This window comes from Nerophis ophidion, linkage group LG20 (genome assembly GCF_033978795.1).
Source record: "Nerophis ophidion isolate RoL-2023_Sa linkage group LG20, RoL_Noph_v1.0, whole genome shotgun sequence".
NCBI classification, from domain to species: domain Eukaryota; kingdom Metazoa; phylum Chordata; class Actinopteri; order Syngnathiformes; family Syngnathidae; genus Nerophis; species Nerophis ophidion.
This window is the reverse complement of record NC_084630.1, coordinates 44,996,383-45,011,943: the sequence shown is the minus strand read 5'-3', so window position 1 is coordinate 45,011,943 and position 15,561 is coordinate 44,996,383. Positions and strand designations below refer to the sequence as shown.

Genomic DNA, 15,561 nt, shown 5'->3' with positions numbered 1-15,561 from the left:
TTATTTAAACAAGTCTTTAAAACATTTTCTTGGATTTTCAAATTTTATTTGAGTTTTGTCCCTCTTAGAATTTAAAATGTCGAGCAGAGCGAGACCAGCTTGCTAGTAAATAAATACAATTTAAAAAATAGAGGCAGCTCACTGGTAAGTGCTGCTATTTGAACTATTTTTAGAACAGGCCAGCGGGCTACTGATCTGGTCCTTACAGGCTACCTGGTACCCGCGGGCACTGCGTTGGTGACCCCTGCACTACACTGACATGTAAGGTCAAGTGTGCGACCTTATAGACAGGTGTGTGCCTTTCCAAATCATGCCTAACCAACTGAATTTACCACAGGTATACTCCAATTAAACTGTAGGATTATCTCAAGGATGATCAGTTGAAACAGGATGCCCCTAAACTCCCTTTTGAGCTTCATGACAAAGACTGTGAATACTTGCAATTTCTTAGTTGGTTTATTTTAATACACTTTCAAAATAAAATTAAAAACAAAACCTGGCTAAAGGCTGTAACAAATAGAAATGTGGAAAAAGGGAAGCCAAATGAATACTTTGTAGTTGTCAGGCCTAAAACTACTGTTGTTGGCATTACCATCAGGAAGCTGTACCTTGCTGGACACATATCTACCAGACAGTAAAGTTCAGTTATGTCATGTTTGTTACACCACGGCCTAATTTGGTTAGCGCCTCCACCACATGACCCATTACAACTGTTAACGAAAATGAAAATCAATATATATCAGCATAATACTGCAATAATTAAAATTCTTATCGACTCTAGCTTCACCAGAGCGCAAGTATCATCAGTTGCACTGTTCAGACGGGTATGTCAATATTAAAGGATAATGAGAAAACGCTTCTACCTGCAATTGCACTGCATTATTGACTCTGAGCCACAATAAAAAGGCTAGATTAGAAACTACTACTACAAGGCTGTTGTAAACCTTAGTTGGGCATAAACCTACGGCTGTGTGTGCATGTGCGTGTCTGCTGAAGGACATGGAAACATTGCTGTCATTGCAGGCATGGTTTGGAATTACTTTCACCGATCACAAATTTGACAGCTTTCCAAAATCTGCAGTGGATCAGTTATTGGTCCCGTGCTGCTGGCCGCATCTGTGCTAGTGTGTGCTTGTTCATTACAGAGCCAACATGAGCTTGTGTCTACCTGATATGGCAGGAGACATATGGGCTGCACAGACACAGACTGCGGTCCAAACATCGATTATTATGTGCCGCTGGCTTGTTAAAATATGGCATGAGAGCAAGACTACTAACATCAATGTGTATACCATCACTACATCTGACAGTGCAGCCACAACAAGCACACTGACACTTTTATGAGGCCCCAAATTTAACAGACTATTGTCCAGTAAATATGCTTTGCACAACAACACTGCCCTACAACTCATAACACTGGCCCCAGTGTGTGTGTGTGTGTGTCAATACAAAAGTCAGGCATGTCACTTTGGTTGTTGCATCTGCAGTCAGTGATGTTAGCATCTGAGGTGCACCTGACTGTGAAAGTGCAGCCACAGCAGAAAGCAATGTGCAATTCAAGGACAAAATATATATTCCATGCTAGCATTACAAGAAAAAACGACAAAATCAAATTATAATTTTTTTGCACAAGCATACAAGGCTCACGAGAATTCACAGAAATTATATTTAAAAATTATAAATTTATTATTTCTAAGTTTACTGCTTCAAAAGTACAAACTGATTTAAAAAATATTATTATAAATTAGTATTTTGTATTTATTGAAGCTCATTACTTTGCACTGTCGGCAAATATTGGAATATGATGACAGTGTTCGGTTTCGTGACGGCTCACCACATTAAATAGTTCACTGCCACAGAAAGATATGGAGTCCATTCAAAAAAAAAAAAATCTGAATTGGCATGTTGCCCCTTGCTCACAAACACATTATAATGGAACAGTCTTTGTAGCGTGTCGAGACAGTGGATAGCAGCGTAACTTTGTTTCTTAACAAACTTAATATGCACATACCACAGCTGTTTTGGTTTCACATTGTAACTCATTTTTCATCAATATAATAATTTATCAGACATAATGACACTTACTTGGAGCCCAGGAAAGACTTAAACATTATGTTTATTAATCACCAAAAATGTATAATAATAATGATAATAACAATAAATTTTACATATAAAAGGCACCTTTCTGGGCACTCAAGGACACCGTACATAATCAAAACAATAAAATCAATTTGGATAAAAACGACAACAGCAAAGATAGATAAGATAAGATGAGTTAAGTGAAAAATGGTTTAGTAGACTAGTAATGGGCCATTTTTGCCATTGAAGTCCTTTTAAGTGCAGGGACTTATTTTCTAAATTTGTAAACAGTAATGTCAAAAAAAAGATTTCGTGAAAATACTGATCTAATTAATCATTCTAGTACGTTCATATACTGATAATAGCCTTTCTATTGATATTGCCAATTTATGATCGAATGCCCTCCTCTCAAGTGTACACCTGGCAACTACACACCAAAAAAGCACCGTTATATTATCCTCATATTAATGCATCATATTTCCCGGACTATAAGCCTCTACTTTTTTCCAAAGCTTTGAACCCTGCGGTTTATACCAAAGTGCGGCAAATCTATGGATTTTTTTTTTGCTAAGGGCTAAATTATGGAATGGACGAAGCAGAGAAATCAAACAATGTACTAAAATGATCCACTTTAAGAAACTGTTCAAAGTCAGTGTTCACACAGTACAAGGAAGACAAAACCTGCTAAACACCTTGAACATTATTTAAACAGCAGAAAATCTTATTCATCTCATAAAAGACGTGAGCCGTTTTACTGCCCTGGAACAGGCACCTTTTGGAAACAAGGTATGGAAAACATTTACTACTGTAAATATCTTATTTCACAAAGTACTAGCAAATATCTGCGACTTATATTATAAAATGGAAAAAAAGGTGTATAATTTACGGGGTGTGGCTTATAGACCGGTGCAGCTTATGGTCAAAAAAAATATCGTACTTACTTTCTGCTTTCATCCACACCTCTTGAAGCTTATTAAGCACTCATTGTGTTGTTTCAAGATAGGTTGGTGGCTGGTTTAGCTTTTAGCAAGGCTCCTTGATCGTGTCTGCTTGCTTTTACTCTGTTTAACATCTTTAGCCTCTTCCTACGGTGATAATGATACAATTAAAGTTCAATGTAGAGCGGTTGGATCGTTCTTTAAAACATGATTGTGCAGTGGATGCCGAATTTTCCCAATTTTTTTTTTTTCAGTCGCATTGTTTTCTACCAAATTATCACATATTTACAAACTTAAACTGAAAATCTTAATAAAAGTCTTAAAAATGAAGGAATTAAAAAAAAAAGCTAAATAAAAATAATAAAATATTGCCAAACTGATGTCCAAACTTAATCACTCCTTTCTGTGACGTGGGAGCACAATCCACAATTCACGTCAAGTCACGTGGTGGCACTATCCACCAAGCATGTTTGGGTAGCCGAGGTACGTGCATAATTTTTTCAAAAAGAAAAGAGTAAAAGATAATTTCTATATAACACTATCTTGGGAATAACGCAATCGGTATTCATGGACGGTGTTATATCGAACTTTGAGCATACTTGTAAAAATTGTACATGTAATTTATTTGGTGCAATGGGTGTGATTATTATTAACTTATGGAAGCAGCTGGTAGCTGCTAGCCAGCTCTGTCAACCGGGGATCCAAAATAAATTAAGTATCAGCCAGAGAGAATCTTTTTTTTTTTTTTGCAATAGTCATTGAAAGACACAAATCGAAAAATCGTTGGCCAATCGATCAGCGTATCTCTAGTGTACACAGGGCAGTTGACATGGAGGTTAGCAGTCAGTCATACTAAAGTGTGATACAAATTTGATCTGAGCCAGCAGCAAATTTTAACATTCCATTTTTGATGAAGAAGACGATTACTCAAAAAGTCTTGCAGGAGAGCTGAACTGAGTTGTTCCTTGTGATGATTTATTGAAATAAGTGTCAGAAGTGTGTGGTTTTATAGCACAGTGAAATGTAATAAAGGTAATCGCTGCCTGGAGGGGCACAAATAACATTTGGAGGGAGTCTATGAAGAAAAATGCTCAATTTTTCTGGGATTCCAAACTTTGAACTGAGTTTAGACTTCTTATAGATGATACACCGTGACAATCTACTGTATGACAGAACTAACTTAGTTAGATTATATAAAATATTACTCATTGTTAAATTGGAGGGGAAATAAGTGGAAGCACAACTTAAAGACCTACTGAGACCCACTACTACCGACCACGCAGTCTGATAGTTTATATATCAAAGATGAAATATTAACATTGCAACACATGCCAATACGGCAGGTTTAGTTTACTAAATTGCAATTTTAAATTTCCCGTGGAGTTTCTTGTTGAAAACGTCGCGGAATGATGACGCGTGCGGTGACGTCACGGACTGTCAGGAAATAATAGCACAGCACCATTTGCGGCTAAAAGTCGTCTCTTTTCATCGCACAATTAAACAGTATTCTGGACATCTGTGTTGCTGAATCTTTTGCAATTTATTAAAATAATAATGAAGAAGTCAAAGTAGAAAGATGGAGTTGGGAAGCTTTAGCCTTTAGCCACACAAACACACGGTGATTCCTTGTTTAAAATTCCCGGAGGTGAAGCTTTACTATGGATCAGAGAGGTCAAGCGAACATGGTTCCCGACCACTTGTCAACCGGCAGGTATTGGTGAGAAAATTGTGGCGAAAAGTCGCCTCTTACCGGATATCAGCTGAGCTTGCGCCGTCCATGCAGCTGCCGTCGACAAACCCCTACGACTATCAGGTACTATTTAATCTCACTAAAACACTAGCAACACAATAGAAATATAAAGGATTTCCAAGAATTATCCTAGTAAATGTGTCTAAAAACATCTGAATCCGTCCCAATGCAATCGCCTTTTTTTTTTTAACTTTATTTTATTTTTTTCTAGTCCTTCGCTATCAATATTATCCTCCACGAATCTTTCATCCTCGCTCAAATTATTGGGGAAATTGTCATTTTCTCGGTCTGAATAGCTCTTGCTGCTGGAGGCTCCCATTATAAACAACGTGAGGACGTGAGGAGACCTCACCCTTGTGACGTCATCGTCTGCAATTTCCGGTACAGGCAAGGCTTTTTTAGCAGCACCAAAAGTTGCGAACTTTATCGTCAATGTTCTTTACTAAATCCTTTCAGCAAAAACATGGCAATATCGCGAAATGATCAAGTATGACACATAGAATGGACCTGCTATCCCCGTTTAAATAAGAAAATCTCATTTCAGTAGGCCTTTAAGTATAATGAAAAATATTATTTTGTATTGTAACCATTGACTGTTTCATTATGCACAATCTAATAAGATCCAACACCAGTGAATAAAAATAAAAACAAGCAAAATGGCAAACACAACATTGGCCCAATGTGATCAACATACCGGTAGTTAGGTATTATTATAATATGTATATCAGTGTGAGTGTAGTTTGTAGTGGGTAGAACTGCTCTGCATTACACTAATATTTATATTTAGTTATAGTATGGACAGAAATGTCACTTTGAATTCACTCACAAGATTTTCTCAACCATTAACTTTATGTCGGGTTTTATTTCGGCTACTGTAATATATACACAACTTGAATGAGAAGACAGGGATCGACTGTAGTGACAACAGGAGGAATGTGATTGGCTGAATGAGCACAACAGGCAAGACTGGTATTAATAGCAGCTGGTCATCAGAGCACTGAAACAAGAGTCTGTGGACCTCATGGTTATTCGGGTAGGAGCCATGAGTCTATGGGCGCACACACACACTTATACAAAGCATTATTTGCTAGATTGATACAAAGTAAGGCGTGGATTTGTTGCTTCCAATCACCCTTTTAACAAAAGTTGACCATAAATGATATACTGTACACCCAACAGACAAAACTTTAGTGCAAGAAATAGAGTTTATAACACAATCTGTATTTCTGAAACTTTTTTATAAATGTTGTGAAAAAAATAAATCTCAAAATGACAGTACACCACAGCAAACAACACACACACTATCTTATGTTGGTCAAAACTCAACTTTATTGTCCTTTTAAAAGTGCGCATGTTTAATAATTGTGATGTATCCAGTGTTTCCTGTACATTCATTTATTTAGGGTGGCCCGCCATGGATACATTTGGACCATCACAAAGAGATTTGGGGCCGAGTGTTAAGAATTGTTTATATTTATGCACGTTTTGGCAAACACACCTTTGGTTTTACTTATGGTACAATCACATCTTGCTATCAGTGGAGGTATTGCCGATGGGATTTTTCAAACGTAATGAGAGATATATGCAGTCGTGGTCAAAAGTTTGCATACACTTGTAAAGAACACAAGTCATGAATATGCCTTGAGTGATTGAATCACATACTTGTTAGTCAAAAAAAAAAACATTAATGAAGTTGGGTTCTTTTATGGATTTATTATGAGTCTACTGAAAATGTAGCCAAATCTGCAGGGTCAAAAGTATACATACAGCAATGTTAATATTTGGTTACATGTGCCTTGGCAAGTTGCACTGCAATAAGGCGTTTTTGGTAGCCATCCACAAGCTTCTGGCAAGCTTCTGGATGAGTTTTTGACCACTCTTGAAAAAATTGGTGCAGTTCAGCTAAATGTGTTGGTTTTCTGACATGGACTTGTTTCTTCAGCATTGTCCGCAAGTTTAAGTCAGGAATTTGGCCATTCTACAACCTTAATTCTGGCCTGATTAAGCCATTCCTTTACCATTTTTGACGTGTTTTTGGGATCATTGTCCTGTTGGAATACCCAACTGCACCCAAGACCTAACATCCGGGCTGATGATTTTAGGTTGTCCTGAAGAATTTCTAGGTAATCCTCGTTTTTTAGTGTTCCATTTACTTTCTGTAAAGCACCTGTTCCATTGGCAGCAAAACAGGCTCAGAGCTTAATACTACCACCACCCCCATGATTGACGGTAGGATGGTGTTCCTGCGATTAAAGGCCTCACCTTTTCTCTTACAAACATATTGCTGGGTATTGTGGCCAAACAACTCAATGTTTGTTTCATCTGACCACGGAACTTTCCTCCAGAAGGTCTTATCTTTGTCCATGTGATGTCAGATGAAACAAAAATTGAGCTGTTTGGCCACAATAAAGGCTTCTCCTAAGGATGTACAATGTTTCACTGATGTGGTGATATCATTATAGCGGGAATGACAGCTGTGTTTATTTAGTAGCTAGCATTTCACTGCTAAACAATTAAAGTATTATAGCACACCTGCACATGCTAATTTTAGACTAGAACTTGACTGACACCATATGCAAGTATATTTGCTGCCATCCTTAGTATTAATGTTGCCTTTAAATGCCAATAAAATGCAGACATTTAGTTAATCTAATAAGAGGACTGAAAAACTAAATTCTGTACTTTGGTATTTTAGATCCTAAACGTAAGTATGTTGCGTCCATGGCTATTTATGCAAAATAAATGATGACATCTTCAAGAGCACAGACATCTGATCTAACCAACCACACCGCATCGTTTCCACGAAAGCCTGGAAATGTGCATCAATAGGTATTTCTTACTAAATGTAATTGTGCTGAGGAAATCTCCCATGATCGAACAGAATGGCGAAGGCTTGCTGCCCAATGCACAAAGCAGTGTGGGAGGATCCAAGTCTAAGTAAGTTAAAGGCCTACTGAAATTCAATTTTCTTATTCAAACGAGGATAGCAGGTCCATTTTATGTGTCATACTTGATCATTTCGCGATATTGCTATATGTTTGCTGAAATGATTTAGTAGAGAACATCGACGATAAAGTTCGCAACTTTTGGTCGCTAATAAGAAAGCCTTGCCTTTACCGGAAGTAGCAGACGATGTGCGCGTGACATCACGGGTTGTAGTGCTCCTCACATCCTCACATTGTTTACAATCATAGCCAGCAGCAGCTAGAGCTATTTGGACCAAGAAAGCGACAATTTCCCAATTAATTTGAACGAGGAAGAAAGATTCGTGGATGAGGAAATTTAGAGTGAAGGACTAGAAGAAAAAAAAAAGGCGATTGCAGTGGGAGCGATTCAGATGTTATTAGACACATTTACTAGGATAATTCTGTAAAATCCCTTATCTGCTTATTGTGTTGCTAGTGTTTTAGTGAGATTCAATAGTACCTGAAAGTCGAAAGGGGTGTGACCACGGGTGTGTTGACATCCAGAGTCTCTGAAGGAAGTCGACGGCAGCTGCAGCAGGACGGAAGGTCCGCTGATGTCTCTGGTAAGAGCCGACTTATTACCACAATTTTCTCACCGAAAACTGCCAGTTGACATGTAGTCGGGATCCATGTTCGCTTGACCGCTCTGATCCATGGTAAAGCTTCACCTTCGGGAATTTTAAACAAGGAAACACCGGGTGTGTTTGTGTGGCTAAAGGCTAAAAGCTTCCCACCTACATCTTTCTACTTTGACTTGTCCATTATTAATTGAACAAATTGCAAATGATTCAGCAACACAGATGTCCAGAATACTGTGTAATTATGCGATTAAAGCAGACTATTTATAGCTTGGATCGGGCTGGAAAATAATGTCCACTACAACCCGAGACGTCAAACTCACACGTCATCATACCGCGACGTTTTCAACACGACACTTTGCGGGAAATTTAAAATTGCAATTTAGCAAACTAAACCGGACGTATTGGCATGTGTTGCAATGTTAATATTTCATCATTGATATATAAACTATCAGACTGCGTGGTCGGTAGTAGTGGCTTTCAGTAGGCCTTTAAGATGCAGGCTGAGGGCAGCTCCAACTGCGATGTGGCCCTCAATCAAAACATGTTTCACACCCATGATCAAGAACCCTCCACTCCCAATGCGTGTCAAATGAGTGTTAACTAGGCACGTTTCGCACAAATACATGGACTAAAATCTGTAATACAGTAAAATGATATGTCTACATCTGTTATGTTTGCTATTATAAATACATTTGCCAGCACCAAATAAAGCAAAAGTAATTAACCTGTTGAGGGCTAAAACCTTCGCAATCATGAGGAAAAAACAAATAACTTCCTCCAGCATATTGGGTAGTTAGAACACACTAATCATATATCAATCGTCCAAAGTTAGGTCTTACTCACAGTATCCGCAGCGAGTCCCGCCCTCGAACACGAAGCCATTTGGCACAGCACCATATCTACGCAATGTAGACAACTTCCAGTGCCCAATGATGACAGGAGGCAGACCTCTGGTGAGGGCCAGTAGGTTGTTGCACAGGTGAAGAGAAGCGGGGCCCCTCTCCACTTTAGTACCTGGTTCCACATTGACACTGAATCTGTGGACTGGAGGGTGACAACACAGAAAGACAGTTACACTGGAAGAGGGAAGAAACAACCATAACACAAGATAACGTCCCCATAGAAAGACGTACAAAACTTGTAAATCAGGATGTTACAGTCAGGGTTTTATGCAGCCGATTTTGATACGGAGCAATTATCACGTGTGAGATCTGCCAATATCAAAATGATGATACCGATCACAGGTGTTAACTGTACATTTTTCAATGTATTTATGGTGAGCAATTTGCATGAATATTTAAACAAGTTTTATTCTATTTTGTTACATACAATTCATTAAGCAAAACAAAGTTAAAAGCTCACAATAAGTGTACAACTCCATTAAATAGTTTGGGTTTTGCCCTCAAAATTATATTGTATCCAGGGAATTATTCACAGAGGTTTTAAATATTAACAAAAACAACAACGAATAGTTATAATCAAATAATGACTTAATCACTATAGTATCAATCATATCCTGATACTACCTTTGGTATCAACACCACCAATTTATGGATAAATCCAACTTGTGTGCTGACTGTGACAATGCTCATTGTTATATTATCCGCTCTTTAACTCTTAATAATCTACTTGTTAATATCTGCTTACTTTCTGCTGCAACTTCTTAAACCTCTTAAACTTTACTAAGCACTCATTATTGGTGTTGTTTACAGCTGATTTAGTAGCTTTAGCTATCAAAACGCTTGCTCCTAGCTTTCTCTTGCTAGGAGTGAAACATGTTTAGCCTGACCCTCCAGTGATATTAGTACCGTATTTACTCAATCTACAAAACTATTCTTTGTATCACTCCATCTTATCTATCTTGTCTTTTAACAAAAAAACAAGGAAGTCACAATCTCCGTTCAATGAATGTTCTTCAATTTGTCATCCCCAAAGTAAGAACTGAATTAGGCAAGAAAGCATTTAGGTTTTCAGCACCAAAGGCTTGGAATAACCTTGCAAACCTGAATAACCTTCAAACCCTTGTTACATTAAATGAGTTTAAAGCTTCTGTGAAAGGATTGCAGTCTACCTTGTCTGTATGCACATGTGTCATATGAGCAAATTTTCATGTTGTAAATGTTTTTAATGTAACCTTGCTGCTGCCCTCTTGGCCAGGTCTCCCTTGGAAGAGATCTTTGATCTCAATGGGATTTTACCTGGTTAAATAAAGGCTAAATAATAAATCATAAAATATTTTCCAGACGATAAGTCACAGTTTTTTTCATAGTTTGGCCGGGGGTGTGACATATAATCCGGAGCGATTTATGTCTGAAATTATTAACACATTACCGTAAAATATCAAATATTATTTATCTCATTCGCGGAAGAGACGAAGAAAATGTCAGCAATCGTCACACACATCAGCAATCGTCACACACACGTCAACCAATAAGAATTCGGCGGAGGAGGGTTATGGCAGAAGTGCATTGTGGGTCATGGAATGCTAACTGCTAGATGCTATATGCTATAAAAACTGAGAAGGCCTGAACAAAAATGGCACCCAAACGGAAATCATGTACTGCAGATTACAAACTGGACGTAGTGAAATATGCAGCAGAAAACGACAAGAGGAAGCGGTGCATACCTTTGGAGTTGGCAGAGTTGTTTAGAAGCGACATCGAGGAAGAAGATTTCATCGGATTTATCGATTAGGAGTGACAGATAGTTTGGTAAACGTATAGCATGTTCTATATGTTATAGTTATTTGAATGACTCTTACCATAATATGTTAGGTTAACATAGCAGGCACCTTCTCAATTGGTTATTTATGCCTCATATAACCTACACTTATTCAGCCTGTTGTTCACTATTCTTTATTTATTTTAAATTGCCTTTCAAAAGTCTATTCTTGGGGTTGGATTTAATCAAATAAATTTCCCCCAAAAATGCGATTTATACTCCAGTGCGACATATATATGTTTTTTTCCTTCTTTATTATGCATTGTCGGCCGATGCGATTTATACTCCGGACCGATTTATAATCCGAAAAATGCGGTACATGATAATGACACTCAAGATACAAAAAAATGCAGTTTATTTGCCATAATCGAGGTGATCATCATTAGGTAAGAGGAGGAGCAGCTCCACACTGTGTATAGAGATGAGCGATGTATATTGTTAGGATGTTATTTATATCAATATATTAATTATTGATACCGGTAATCTTGTAAAGACCACACAGATCCATCACTGCGTTTCTATTCATTACAATTAAATATTATTCATGTGTGGCATTCATTTGCCGAGCACACACTTTTACATGATATTTCAAATCAAATGTATCATATAATCTAAACAAACAATTAGCATGTTGGGTCGGTGTGCATTTAAGCAAGGTGTGTTTTAATGCTACGCAAACGCGGTGCTATGGAGTGACGTCAGATGGCGACAAGAGACACGTGAGCAATTGCCATCTTGCTTCCAAGCAACTTTATAAACTATTGTATCACTATTTTTTCACTTTTTTGAGTGGATTAATATTTTCCTATGGATCACTGGATTGCTAAGAGGATAGTTAATGAAGCGTGGTAGCAGCGGTCGTGCCACGTGAGTAAAGCGCAATAATTTCAAACTAAAACTTTTATTAAATTGTGGGAATTTAAGGGACTTTAGTAGAGGAAATGTTGCGTTACAAACTTTTATGTGGAGTTACTTCCTTCTTTGTGACCATTCAAAGCTGATTATCAGATCCTCACCACACTTAAGTTAACGTGATAGCTGAGTGTGTCATTATTATGATGGTCAGCTGTACAAAAAAAAATTACAGATAGCAATATAATTTGTTCAGAATCTTAACGGTCCTCCTAGAATGACTCATTTAGGAACTGATACCAAAAAATACTGTTTCTTGGTATAATCTCTAATGGAGACACATATTTTGCTGCTAGCCGCTTGTCAGCTGGGTGACTAAAATAAATACGGTGTCAGACAAATGGGGTCGGTGTTTGCAATCAGCAATAGAAACCATTACTCTACAATGTCATTTACATACTTTTGCACGAAAAATCGGCCGATACTGATCAGTAGCTGTTAGATCAGCGCATCCCTCCCTACTGTACTTGTAAGTCCTGATATCCTTCCATTTTAAAGCCTTTTCGAAAAACTTGCCTTCTCCCAGGCTGTAGCGTACACGGGCGTCCCAGGCATGGAGAGCTTCTCGACTGTGGAAGCCCAGCACCAGAGTGTGTGCTTGGCAGATTATGGAGAGAGTGTAGCTGACTCCATCATAGCCAGGTCCAGGTTCCACACCAAAGATGCCCTAACAACCAATATGCTTATTATTATGCTGGTAGTTTGCAGTAGCACATTATTGATTTATTCGATTTTTGACAGAGCTCATATTGGAAATATTTGATTATGCAGAGGTGTATGCCGTCACACTGTGTTACGTGGTCAATTGTACATGCACAGCGTGAGTGCGAGAAATCCTCAAAAGTTTCACCAGTGAGCGGTGATAAAAATCTGCATTAAAGACCAAATGTGTACCTCCAACGTCACACCGAGACGATCCTTGTGGCCTGCTCGCTCCTTGGCTTTTCTTTCTTTATAGGCCAGCACAGACAGACAATCTGGGGTACATTCACACACACACAGTGGTAAGCTTTACACGTCAGCACGCTTTTAAGTCATTTTGTGTCTAATAGCATCAAACAGACACTGTTGTTTCATTTGTGCTATGTGTCCATGGAACAGCTGGCATACCGGGCCCTAAAACAATGAGCTGATCCATTGGCACAGCTGAGAATGAAAATTACAGACACAGACATAACATCACTCCAACCACATTTACCTTTTTTAAAATAAAAAACATGAATATAAGCCTATGTAAGATCTGCAGTGGCATTTTATTTTCTAACTCACTGTCTTGTTTCGTACTTTGGACAATATGTTGAGCCAACACACGACGTGCTGCTAACTGTACTTGTATTCACGGCCCCTGGGAATAACCGTTCACATCTCTGGCAACGATAAAACAGGAAGTCCCATGTGCCAATCACATCTATGTACACTTGCGTAAATAACTACAAAATATGGGTAAATAACTACAAAAGTACACTTAATTAATTAACAAAGTTACAAAAAAGATCATTTAGAACAGTGGTCCCCAACCTTTTTGTATCCGCGGACCGGTTAACGCTTAATAATTTGTCCCGCGGCCCGGGGGGGTGTCCTTTTTTTTTTCTTTCTTCTTTGTCATGAAAAAGGGACGTTTTTGTCATGAAAAAGGGGTTTTTTTGTGGTTAGTGCACTATTTGTAAGTGTATATTGTGTGTTTTATGTTGATTTAATAAAAAAAAAATAAAAAAAAATAAATAAAAAAAAATATATATATATATATATATATATATTTTTTTTTTTTTTTTTAATAAAAAATTATTCTGCGGCCTGGTACCAATCGGGCCATGCCCGGTACCGGGCCGGCAGGGGACCACTGAGTTAGAATAATACATAATTATGGATATAGAGAACATACAAATCCTTTATTTATTGAATCAAAAATATTGAAATTCCATGACATAGTGAATTTGGAAACAGCTAAAATTATACACAAAGCAAACTATAATCTGCTACCCAAGAATTTACAAAAATTATTCGACAAAAGAGGAGAAATATAATCTTTGAGTAAAATGTAATTTAAAACATTTGTATGCACGTACAACACTTAACACCTTCAGTATATCAGTATGTGGAATTAAATTATGGAACGGCTTAACCAAATAAACCAAACAAAGCACCATTATGTGTTCACAAAGTACACAGAACAAAAATTATGATGAACATCTTGAACTCTTTTTTTTCCTTTTTTTTAATTGAGACAAATATTATTTATGTATTTAATATATGTATGCTTACTATGGTATATGATTTATTTAATTTGTTTGTTCACTGTTCTGTTACCGAGAACAAGGAAATTGGATAAAATTGCTATGGCGGGCTGTGTGTTTTCCACCTGGGCCTGCAGTGATCTTTGACTTCAATTATTACCTCTCAAAATAACATAACTGATGTCACCACATGATCATTGCTGGAGAAATACTATACAGGAACACATTTATGCCCGACTGAGCATTGAATCACATCAACAGTATACAAAACGGGTTATTTTCTGGTGCATTTAAAAATAAATTATAACGCATCAGCAATTAAAACATATACCGTAAATTTATCTGCTTGGTTTATGGAACTTCCAGTCAATACAGTTTGATTCAAAGTACACACTTCTCAAAGATATATTAACTGCTCCTGACCACATGGTGGCGACAAATACACCTGTAACAATGTTAATTAAATGACAAGTATGACACACTTGAACAACAAGAGTTTACAACTTTTAGTCGTAACAAAACAGCTACTGTCAACAACTTGTGATGTGATTGGCCATCACAATTGTCTCTCTACTCTATGTTCTCAAATTCATGCTAACGGCCCCGATGAGTATCCAATCACAGGATGCGTAAATGTCACGTTCAACAACAACTCGTGATCTGATTGGCTATCGCAATTGTCTATCAACTGTATGTCCCCGTTCACTTACAGTGCACGCCCATATTGTTGATTCTGAAGGTATCTGGCAGATTTTGTACTACATGGGAACATATACTAACTAAATTCTGATTGGATACAAACTAAAACTAAAAACAACAGCACTGGAATGTGCACAATATGACATGAAAATAATATGAATAATTTTAGATATTTAGAAGTCAAAGAAAAAAGATGTAGGTGGGAAGCGGTGTATTGCAGCTGCCTTTAGCAACACAAACACAGCCGGTGTTTCCTTGTTTACATTCCCGAAGGTGAAGCTTTACTATGGAACAGAGCGGTCAAGCGAACATGGTTCCCGACCACATGTCAACCAGCAGGTTTCGGTGAGAAAATTATAGTAATAAGTCGGCTCTTACCGTAGACATGAGCGGAGCTTGCTTCCTCCCGCAGCTGCGGACTCTCTTACCTCCTTTCACCGGAGACACTGGCGGTCACCACACCCGTGGCCCCACCCCTCCGACTTTCAGTAACCATAAAATCTCACTAAAACACTAGTAACACAATAACCAGATAAGGGATTTTCCAGAATTATCCTAGTAAATGTGTCTAATAACATCTGAATCGCTCCCACTGCCCTCACCTTTTTTTTTTTTCTAGTCCTTCACTCTCACTATCCTCAGCCACAAATCTTTCATCCTCACTCAAATTAATGGGGAAAT

At 37.8% G+C, this 15,561-nt stretch overlaps 1 protein-coding gene across 5 annotated transcripts in view; it reads right to left on the bottom strand.

The window, feature by feature from the left end:
- Window positions 1-15,561, bottom strand: part of dok7b (docking protein 7b) — a 48,232-nt gene that overhangs the window by 30,849 nt on the left and 1,822 nt on the right. For 4 of the 5 annotated variants that reach the window (XM_061881363.1, XM_061881365.1, XM_061881364.1 and 1 more), the window contains exons 3-5: window positions 12,842-12,924; window positions 12,464-12,614; window positions 9,158-9,358 (exon numbers count right to left, since the gene is read on the bottom strand). In XM_061881363.1, the coding sequence (XP_061737347.1) occupies window positions 9,158-9,358; window positions 12,464-12,614; window positions 12,842-12,924 (435 nt within the window). The remainder of the gene's footprint in view (window positions 1-9,157; window positions 9,359-12,463; window positions 12,615-12,841; window positions 12,925-15,561) is intronic. The other variant, XM_061881367.1, reaches the window with a different exon arrangement.